The 11,720-nt window shown below is 49.4% G+C and overlaps 1 protein-coding gene across 1 annotated transcript in view; it reads right to left on the reverse strand.

The window, feature by feature from the left end:
* Positions 1-3,681, reverse strand: part of SYMPK (symplekin scaffold protein) — a gene marked incomplete at its 3' end in the record, with an annotated part of 33,364 nt that extends 29,683 nt beyond the window's left edge. The window contains exons 1-4 of the mRNA XM_083877167.1: positions 3,644-3,681; positions 2,164-2,252; positions 1,398-1,463; positions 900-953 (exon numbers count right to left, since the gene is read on the reverse strand). Coding sequence (XP_083733293.1) covers positions 900-953; positions 1,398-1,463; positions 2,164-2,247 — 204 coding nt within the window. The remainder of the gene's footprint in view (positions 1-899; positions 954-1,397; positions 1,464-2,163; positions 2,253-3,643) is intronic.
* Between the last annotated feature and the right edge of the window lie 8,039 nt (positions 3,682-11,720).

Here is an 11,720-nt window from a genome sequence, read left to right on the forward strand (position 1 = left end):
AATTCATCCCAAATTCATCTCAAATTTGTCCAGAATTTATCCCAAAATTTATCCCAAATTCAGCCCAAAATTGAGCCCAAATTTATCTCAAATTCATCCCAAATTCATCTCAAATTCACCCCAAATTCAGCCCAAATTTTATCCCAAATTCAGCCCAAAATTCATCCCAAATTTATCCCAAAAATACCCCAAAATCATCCCAAATTTACCCCAAATTCAGCCCAAAATTAATCCCAAAATCATCCCAAAATCAGCCCAAATTTATCCAAAATTCACCTCAAAATTCATCCCAAAATTCATCCCAAAATTAATCCAAAATTCATCCCAAATTTATCTCAAATTTATCCCAAATTCAGCCCAAATTTATCTCAAATTCACCCCAAATTCAACCCAAAATCATCCCAAATTCACCCCAAATTTACCCCAAATTTCTCCCCAAATTCAGCCCAAATTCATTCCAAAATCAGCTCAAAATTTATCCCAAATTTATCTCAAATTTATCCCAAATTCACCTCAAATTTAGCCCAAAATTTATCCCAAATTCATCCCAAAATTCAGCCCAAATTCAGCCCAAAATCATCCCAAATTCATCCCAAATTTATCCCAAAATTCATCCCAAAATCATCCCAAATTTATCCCAAATTCAGCCCAAAATTTATCTCAAATTCAGCCCAAATTTATCCCAAATTTATCCCAAATTTAGCTCAAATTTATCCCAAATTTATCTCAAATTTACCCCAAATTCAGCCAAAATTTATCCCAAATTTATCTCAAATTTCTCCCAAATCCACCCGAAATTCCCTCCAAAATTTTCCAAATTCCCCCAAATTGTCCCAAATTCCCAAATCCATCCCAAATTGTCCCAAAATCCCAAAAATTCACCCCAAATCCTCACTCACATCCAGGAAATTGTCCAGCAGTGTGGGGTCCTTGTTGATGATCAGCTCCTGAACCTGGGGACAGTGAGGGGACAAAATCCAAAATTTTCCACCCAAAAATCTGAAATTTTCCACCCCAAAAAATCCAATTTTTTCCCCCAAAAAATTCCCAATTTTTTCCCCAAAAAAACCAATTTTTTTTTTTCAAAAAAACCCCATTTTTCCCCCCAAAATTCCCATTTTCCACCCCAAAAAAATCCCCAATTTTTTCCCCAAAAAATTTCCATTTTTTTTCCCCCCAAAAAATCCCATTTTTTCTCCCCAAAATCCCAGTTTTCTAAAAAAAAAAAATCCCATTTTTTTCTCAAAAAATCCACTTTTCTCCCCAAAAAAATCCTATTTTTCCCCCAAAAACCCCATTTTCTACCTCAAATCTCTTTTTTTTTCCCCAGAAATCTCCATTTTTTAACAAAAAACCCAGTTTTTTACCAAAAATTCCCATTTTTTCCCCATTTTTACCTGTCTGAGGATGGTGATTTTCCCCTCAGTCCCGATCAGCGCCGCCTGGTTCAGCAGATCCACCACCTGGGCATGGAAATTTTAACACTTTTAAACAACATTTAAACATTTAAAAATATTTTTTAACATTTTTAAACATTTTTTTCCTTTTTTTGTGCATTTTTTCCCATTTCCCCCCCATTTTTTCCGCTGTTTTTTCCCTTTTTATCTTTTTTTTCCCCATATTTTTCCCCATTTTTTCCATATTTTTTCCCTTTTTTTCCCCATTTTTCCCTTTTATTTTCATTTTTTCCAAATTTCTTCTCTTTTTTCCCAATTTTTTCCAAATTTCTTCTCTTTTTTCCCCAGTTTTTCCCAATTATTTCCCTTTTATCCCCATTTTCCCCAATTTTTTCATTTTTCCCCATTTTTCCCCCAATTTTTTCCCCTTTTTCCTATTTTTCCCTTTTTTCTGTATTTTTTCCATTTTTTTCCCCATTTTTTCACCCATTCCAGGTGCTCCTCCCATCTCCATTTTAAATATTTTTCCCAATTTTTATCATTTTTATCCCATTTTTTCCCATTTTTATGTTATTTTACCCATTCCAAGGTGCTCCTCCCACCCCCAGAATTAACATTTTTAATCATTTTTGCCCATTTTTAGGTTAATTCCCCCATTTTTATGTTATTTTACCCGTTCCAAGGTGCTCCTTCTGTCCCTTTAATTAACATTTTTCCCCATAATTAACATTTTTTATCATTTTTGCCCATTTTTAGGATTTCTCACCCGTTCCGAGGTGCTCCTGCCGTCGTTCCCCGGCGGCTCCTCGTGGCCGGGCCGGGGGCTGGGCCCCTCCTGACCCCCGGCCATGGCCCCTGGGGGGACATATAGATCCTATAGGGACCCTATAGAGACCCCATAGAGACCCCATGGCCCCTACAGGGAACATATAGATCCTATAGGGACCCTATAGAGACCCCATAGAGACCCCATGGCCCCTACAGGGAACATATAGATCCTATAGGGACCCTATAGAGACCCCATAGAGACCCCATAGAGACCCTATAGAGACCCTATAGAGACCTCAGGGCCGGGGGCTGGGCCCCTCCTGACCCCCGGCCATGGCCCCTATAGGGAACATAGAGATCCTATAGGGACCCTATAGAGACCCTACAGACACCCTATAGAGACCTCAGACCCCAGAGAGACCCTATAGAGACTTCATGGAAACCCCATAGAGACCTCAGACCCCATAGAGACCCTATAGAGACCTCAGGGCTGGGGGCTGGGCCCCTCCTGACCCCCGGCCATGGCCCCTGGGGGGACATATAGATCCTATAGAGACCCCATAGAGACCCTATAGAGACCCCATAGAGACACCATAGAGACCTCAGACCCCATAGAGACCCTATAGAGACCCTAGAGAGACCTCAGACCCCATAGAGACCCTATAGAGACCCTATAGATACCTCAGGGCCGGGGGCTGGGCCCCTCCTGACCCCCAGCCATGGCCCCTGGGGGGACATATAGAGACACTATGGGGACACTATAGAGACCCTATAGATAACCAGACCCTATGGAGACACAATAGAGACCCCAATAGATCCCATACAGACCCCTACAGATTTCCTATAGATCCCCTACAGACCCCAACAGCCCTCTCTAGATCCTCACAGACCCCTACAGACCCCTATAGATCCCCTATAGACCCCTACAGACCCCAAGAGACGCTCTAAAAATCCCCTATAGACCCCCACAACCCCTTATAGCTATTCAATACATCCCCAATAGACCCCTATAGACCCCCTACAGATCCCTTGAAATCCCCTAAAAATCCTCAATACACCACCACAGATCCCCTATAGATCCCCTATAGACCCCTACAGATCCCCTATAGATCCCCTACACACACACACAGACCCCTATAAACCTTCTATAGATCCCCTAGAGACCCCTAAATGCCCCCAAAGACCCCCTATAGATCCCCTAAAAATCTCCTATAGACCCCTACAAATCCCCTATAGGTCCCCTATAGATCCCCCCAGACCCCTATAGACCCTCTATAGACCCCTATAGACACCCACAGACTCCTATAGACCCCTTATAGATCCCTATAGACCCCCACAGGCCCTATAGACCCCTATAGACCCTTATAGACCCCTATAGATCCCCTATACACACGTCCAGGCCCTATAGACCCCCATAGATCCCCTACAGACCCCTATAGACCCCTATAGACCCCCTATAGACCCCCCCATTCTCTCACCGCCTCCCGCGCTCCCGCGCTCCGGCAGTGACGTCACAGCCGCGCGACGCCGATGGAAAAGGGGGCGGGGCTTCGCGCTATGGCCACGCCCCCTCCCCTCGGTGACGTCACGCGGGAGGAGAGTGCGGGAAAAGCGCCTCCGGGACCCCAAAATTTACCCCAAATTCACCTCAAATTCATCTCAAATTTTTCCCCAAATCATCCCAAATTCACCTCAAATTTATCTCAAATTTATCCCCAAATTCATCCCAAATTCACCCAAAATTCACCCCAAATCCCCCCCAAATTTTCGGGACCCCCTCCCCCAAAAACCCTCAGACCCCAAAAAACCCCCGAAACTCCCCAAAATCGACGCTCCCACCCCTTTAACCCCTCCAAAAAAAATCCAAATTCAACCAAAAACCCCCAAAAATCAACCACCACCATTTTATTAAATTATTTTTGGGGGGCGGATCCCGCCAAAACGCCACAAATGGGCGTGGTTATGCAAATCAAGTCTTTCTAATTTGCATAACCGTGCCCCCTTTGGGTTTCTCCAGGTTTGACACTCCCCAAGGGGGGATTTTTGGGGTGCCCCCTCCCCAAATTAAGGATTTTTTTGTCCCCTCTGTCCTTGGTGTCCTTTTTGTCCCTAAAGGGTCCCAAAACCTCCCAAAATCGAGACCCCTCCCAAAAAATTGGGAATTTGGACCCCCCTCCCCCCGATGTCCTTTGACCCCCCCGCTCTGCCCGGACATGGTACAGCCCAAAGCCACGCCCCGTTTGGCGCGTCATCCAATCAGCGTGGCCGATGGCGTTAGCCACGCCTCCTTTGGCGCCTCGTCCAATCAGCGCGGCCGAACGCGCTGGCCACGCCCCCCGCGCAGGGCACGGGCAGCGAGGTGCGAAGGGGGGGGGGGGGAAACCTGGGACCCCACCCAAAATTAGGACCCCCGACCCAAAATTGGGACCCTGAACCCAAAAAATGGGATCCAGACCCCAAAAATTGGGACCCCCAACCCTAAAAATGGGATCCAGACTTGGGTCCCCCAAAGGCCTGGGAGTGACCCCAAAATTGGGACCCCCCCAACCCAAAAATTGGGACCCCCACCCCAAAAACTGGGAACCCCCAACCCAAAAAATGGAATCCAGACCCCAAAAATTTGGTCCCCCAAAGGCCTGGGAGCACCTCAAATTCCTGGGCCTGGGAGTGACCCCAAAATTGGGACCCTCAACCCAAATTTGGACCCCTCCCCAAAATTGGAGACCCTTCTCAAAATTTGGGACCCTCAACCCAAATTTGGGACCCCCCACCCCAAAATCGGGCCCCCCAAACCCCCCCAGGACCCCCCTGGGGTGGGATCTGCGGGGTCTTGGATTTAATTCCAGGTTTGAGACCCCTCCCCAAAGAGTGGAGACCCCCAAAAAGGACCAAGACCCCCCAAAAAAGGACCAGGACCCCCCAAAAAAGGAGCCGGGACCCTCAAAAAAGGACCAGGACCCCAAAAAAGGATCAAGACCCCAAAAAAAAGAGGTTGAGACCCCCCAAAAAAGGACCAGGAGGCCCCAAAAAGGGGTCAAGACCCCAAAAAGGGGGTCGAGACCCCCAAAAAGGGGGTCAGGACTCCCTAAAAAGGGGTCAGGACCCCCAGGATGGAGCCCCCGACCTGCAGCAGCCCCGGAGAGTGGCACCGGTGAGGAGGGGACACCTGGGGACATCTGGGGACACCTGGGGACACCTGGGATGCCCCAATGTCCCCTCAGTGTCCCCAATGTCCCTGTTGTCCCCAATGTCCCCAATGTCCCCAATGTCCCCACTGACCCCAATGTCCCTACTGTCCCCATTGACCTCAATGTCCCCACTGTCCTCACTATCCCCACTGTCCCCAGTGTCCCCACTGTCCCCACTGTCCCCAATGTCCCCATGTCCCCTCAGGTCCCCCCGGGACTGGCGGTCGCTGCTCCCCGAGTTGGCTCAGATGGTGCCCTGGCCCCACGGAGGGGGAGGGGGACACTCCGAGGTATGAGGGGACATTGGGGACACTGGGGACATGGGGGCATTGGGGGACACATGGGGACACCGGGGAACATGGGGACACAGGAGTACATTGGGGACATTGGGGGACACTGGGGACATGGGGGCATTGGGGGACACATGGGGACACTGGGGAACATGGGGACACAGGAGTACATTGGGGACATTGGGGGACACTGGGGACATGGGGGCATTGGGGGACACATGGGGACACTGGGGAACATGGGGACACAGGAGTACATTGGGGACATTGGGGGACACCTGGGGACATGGGGGGACATGGGGGGACATTGGGGAACATGGGGACATCAGGGGGACATGGGGGGACATGGGGACATCAAGGGGACACAGGGACAGAGGGACATGGGGGGACACAGGGACACTCCGAGGTACCGGGGGACCTTGGGGGACATCTGGGGACACTGGGGGACATGGGGACATCAAGGGGACACAGGGACATGGAGGGACATTGGGGGACATGGGGGGACATGGAGGAGACATGGGGACATCAAGGGGACATGGGGACATCAGGGGGACATGGGGACATGGGGACATCGAGGGGACATGGGAGGTCACCAGGGGGACATGAGGGACATGGGGACATTGAGGGGACACCAGGGGACACCAGGGTGACATCAGGGAGTGGAGACACCGGGAGGTGACACCAGGGAGGTCACATTGTGGGGACATGGGGACATTGAGGGGACATTGAGGGGACACCAAGGGGACACTGGGGGACACGGGAGGTCATGGCGGGGACACCTGAGTGACATCAGGGACTGGGGACACCGGGAGGTGACACTGGGGGGGTGACACTGAGGTCAGAGGTGACACCAAGGTCAGAGGTCACACCAGGGGAGGTGACAGTGCTGTCCCCATGGAGAGGTGACAGCGCTTTCCCCATGTCCCTGAGGTCAAAGGTCATACCAGGGGAGGTGACACTGAGGTCAGAGGTGACAGGGAGGTGACAGGGGGAGGTGACAGGGGGAGGTGACAGGGGGAGGTGACATCACTGTCCCCCTGTCCCTGAGGTCAGAGGTGACAGGGAGGTGACCCCACTGTCCCCATGGGGAGGTGACATCACTGTCCCCTGTCCCCGAGGTCAGAGGTCATACAGAGGTCAGAGGTGACAGGGGAGGTGACAAGGGAGCTGACACTGAGGTCAGAGGTGACAGGGAGGTGACACTGAGGTCAGAGGTCATACAGAGGTCAGAGGTGACACAGAGGTGACACGGAGGTGACAGGAGGTGACAGGAGGTGACAGGAGGTGACAGGAGGTGACACTGGTGTCCCCTGTCCCTGAGGTCAGAGGTGACAGGGGAGGTGACACTGAGGTCAGAGGTGACACTGAGGTCAGAGGTGACAGGAGGTGACAGGAGGTGACAGGAGGTGACAGGGATGTGACAGGAGGTGACACTGGTGTCCCCATGTCCCCATGGGGAGGTGACAGGAGGTGACAGGGGTGTCCCCGGGCAGGTGACAGGAGGTGATACCGGTGTCCCTGGGCAGGTGACAGGAGGTGACACTGGTGTCCCCATGTCCCTGAGGTCAGAGGTCACACTGAGGTCAGAGGTGACAGGGAGGTGACAGGAGGTGACACTGGTGTCCCCATGGGGAGGTGACAGGAGGTGACAGGAGGTGACAGGAGGTGACAGGGGTGTCCCCGGCAGGTGACAGGAGGTGACAGGAGGTGACAGGGGGTGACAGGAGGTGACACGGTGTCCCCGGCAGGTGACAGGAGGTGACAGGAGGTGACAGGAGGTGACACTGAGGTCAGAGGTGACAGGAGGTGACAGGAGGTGACAGGAGGTGACAGGAGGTGACACGGGTGTCCCCGGCAGGTGCAGGTGCTGCAGAACGTCCTGGGGTACCTGGAGTTCCTGCAGGAGCGAGTGCGGGCGGCCCGGGCTGCGGCCGGTGGGATAATTAACTGCCCTAATTAACACCACTAATTAACATCACACCCTAATTAACCACCACACTCCGAATTAACCACCACACCCCAATTAACCAGCACCACTGCTGGTGACAGCACAATTAACCCCAATTAACTGTTGTGCACTAATTAACACCACACCCCAATTAACACCACACCCCTAATTAACACCACACCCCTAATTAACCAGGGCTGCTGGTGACCACACAATTAACCCCAATTAACCACTCACCCTAATTAATTGCCACGCCTTAATTAAACAGTACCACCACCACCAGTGACCACACAATTAATCATCCTAATTAACACCACACCCCTAATTAACCACTGTGCAGTAATTAACACCACACTTCTAATTAACCACTGTGCACTAATTAACACCACACCCCTAATTAACCACTGTGCACTAATTAACACCACACCTCTAATTAACACCACACCCAAATTAACCATCACACCCAAATTAACACCACGCCCCTAATTAACACCACACCCTAATTAACACCACGCCCCTAATTAACACCACACCCCTAATTAACACCACACCCCTAATTAACCACTGTGCACTAATTAACACCACACCTCTAATTAACACCACACCCCTAATTAACACCACACCCCTAATTAACACCACACCCCTAATTAACCACTGTGCACTAATTAACACCACACCCCTAATTAACCATCACATGCTAATTAGCTCCCACTTCCCTAATTAATACCACACCCCTAATTAACCACTGTGCACTAATTAACCCCACACCTCTAATTAACACCACACCCTAATTAACCACTGTGCACTAATTAACACCACACCCCTAATTAACACCACACCCTAATTAACCACCACCCTCTAATTAACCACCACCCCCTAATTACCGACCCCCACCAAAATTACCGACCCTTCCCCTAATTAGAGACCCCCACCCTAATTAGGGACCCCTCCCCAAATTATCCAGACCCCCCAAAAATCCCAAAAATCCCCTTTAGATCCCCCAGATCCCCCAAAAAGCCCAAAAAATCTCCTTTAAACCCCAAAAAATCCCATTTAGACCCCCAGACCCCTCCCCAAATTATCCAGAATCCCCAAAAACCCCAAAAATTCCCTTTAGATCCCCCAGACCCCCAAAAAACCCCCAAAAATCCCCTTTAAACCCCCAAAATCCCCTTTAGACCCCCAGACCCCTCCCCAAATTATCCAGAATCCCCAAAAAACCCAAAAATCCCCTTTAGACCCCCCAGACCCCTCCCCAAATTATCCAGAATCCCCCAAAAACCCCAAAAATCCTCCTTTAAACCCCCAAAAATCCTCTTTAGACCCCCCAGACCCCTCCCCAAATTAACCAGAACCCCCAAAATCCCAAAAATTTTCATTAACCCCCCCAGACCCCCAAAAAAACCCCAAAATTCCCTTTAAAAATCCCCCAAAACCCCCTTTAAACCCCCCAAAAATACCCAAATCCCCTTTAAAACCCCCCAAAATCCCCTTTAAACCCCCCATATTCCCCAAAAAACCCCAAAATTTCCCCAAAATTTCCCCTTTAACCCCCCAGGCCTCTCCCCCTGCGGGGACCCCTCGGAGCCCCCCGGCCTTGGGGACCCCGGACACAGGTGGGGACACTTGGGGGACAATTTGGGGACATTTTTGGGGACATTTGAGAGAATTTGGGGAGAATTTGGGGTGGTTTTGGGACATTTTAGGGGAATTTTGGGTTATTTTTGGGGGGATTTTGGGTCATTTTGAGGGGATTTTTGGGGGGATTTTGGGTCGTGTTGAGGGGATTTTTGGGGGGATTTTGGGTCGTGTTGAGGGGATTTTTGGGGGGATTTTTGGGGGGATTCAGGAAAATTTGAGGATTTTGGGATCATTTTGGGGGAATTTGGGGAAAATTTGGAGAGTTTTGGGACATTTTGGTGACATTTTTGGGGGGATTTTGGGACATTCTGGGGACATTGGGGATATTTTTGAGACATTTTAAGGGGTTTTTTTTTGGATATTTAGGGACATTTTGGGGGATTTTGGGGACATTTTGGGGGATTTTGGGGACATTTTGGGGGATTTTTGGGGACATTTTTGGGGATTTTTGGGGGCATTGTGGGGAAAATTTGGGTGGTTTGGGGACATTTTGGGTAATTTTGGGGATATTTTGGGGAGAATTCAGGGAAATTTGGAGATTTTGGGGTCGTTTTGGGGGAATTTTGGGGAAAATTTGGGGGGATTTGGGATATTTGGGGACATTTTTGGGGATTTTGGGGGGTTGGGGACATTTTCAGGGGCTTTTGGGGTCATTTTGGGGGATTTTTGGGGAAAATTTTGGGGGATTTGGGATATTTGGGGACCTTTGGGGACATTTTGGGGGGATTTTGGGACATTTTCAGGTTTTTGGGAACATTTTGGGGCCTTTTTTGAGGGGGGGTTTGGGATAAAATTGGGGGGTTTTGGGGGAAATTTTGGAGCTTTGGGTTTGTTTTTTTTTTTCCTTGTTTTTTTGTACAAAACTTCAGAATTTTTCTTCTCATTTTTCAAGAGTAAAATTTTGGTATTTTTTGGTGGTTTTGTTTTTTTTGGATTTTTTTTTTTTTTTGGGTGAAAATTCGGGTGTTTTTTTCTTTTTTTTTCCCCAAAACTTCAGAGACCTTTTTTTTTCATTCCCCCAATAGAAAATTCTCCCTTTTTCCCACTTTTTCACCCCAAATTTCCTCTTTTTTTTCCCCACTTTTTCACCCAAAATCTCCCTTTTTTCACCCAAAATTTCCCCTTTTTCCCCCCAAAAAATTTTCTTTTTATCACCCAAAATTCCCTCTTTTTTTCACCCAAATTTTCCCAAAAAAATTTGACTTTTTTTTTCAACTTTTTCACCCAAAATCTCCCTTTTTTCCCCCAAAAATATTCCTTTTTTTTTTCTTCAATTTTTCCCTTTTTTTTTTTCCACTTTTTCACCGCCCAAATTTTCCCTTTTTTCCCCCAAATTTCCCCTTTTTCCACCCAAATTTCCCATTTTTCCCCCCAGACCCGAAGAAGACAACGACAATGACGCTGATGACGACAGCGATGACGTCACCAGCCCCTGGCTCTGCCCGCCCAGCCCAGACTGGGAAGGGGGCGTGGCCAACGAAGGGGGCGTGGCTTATCCGGGGGGCGTGGCCAATACAATGAACGTTGCTTGTACATGGGGCGTGGCCAACGAAGGGGGCGTGGCTTATACAGATGGAACAGCCAATGTAGTGGGCGTGGCTTGTTCAAGGGGCGTGGCTACCTCAAGCCCCGCCCACTTTAGGGGCGTGGCCCTGGGGCTCAGCCCCTCCCTCCTGGCCCCGCCCGAGCCCCCCGAGCCCCCCGAGGCCGTGCTCAGAGGTGACAATTTGGGGCAAATTTTGGGAAATTTGGGGGGATTTGGGGGTTTTGGGGATTTTTTGGGGATTTTTTTGGGTTTTTTTGGGGGGGGTTTGGGGGGTTTGGGGATTTTTTTTGGGTTTTTTGGGGGGGTTTTGGTGATTTTTTGGGTGGGATTTTGGTTAAATTCGGGGGAAATTTGGGGGTTTTGGGGTTTTTTTTTTTGTTTGTTTATTTTTTTAAACGATTGTGGTTAAATCTGGGGGAAAATTGGGATTTTGGGAGGGGGGGTTTGGAGGATATTTGGGATTTTGGGGGAAATTTGGGGTTTGGGGAGGAAATTTGGGGGATTTGGGTTTGTTTGGGGTTTTTTTTGGTGGGTTTTTAATGAGAGTTTTGGGGGGAGATTTGGGAATTTTGGGGGGAAATTTTGGATAATTTTTGGGGTGAAAATTTTGAGAAATATTTTTGAGGTTTTTTTTTGGTTTTTGGTGGTTTTTTGGGGTGTCTGGGGTGTCCCCTCAGTGTCACTTTGTGTCCCCTCCCCCCCCAGAGCTGTTCCCGGACGCTCAGCTCAGCCCCCAGGTGGGTGTGGCCACAAGCCCCGCCCCCTGTGTCACCTCCCTGTTGTCACCTCCCCAATGTCACCTCAGTGTCACCCCAGTGCCACCTCAATGTCACCCCCACCTCACCCTCAATGTCACCCTCTCCTGTCCAGTGTCACCCTCAGTGTCACCTCAGTGTCACTCCAGTGTCACCTCAATGTCATCCCAGTGTCACCTCAGTGTCACCC

The sequence above is a fragment of the Zosterops lateralis genome (genome assembly GCF_965231275.1).
Source record: "Zosterops lateralis genome assembly, chromosome: 23".
Lineage (NCBI taxonomy): Eukaryota > Metazoa > Chordata > Aves > Passeriformes > Zosteropidae > Zosterops > Zosterops lateralis.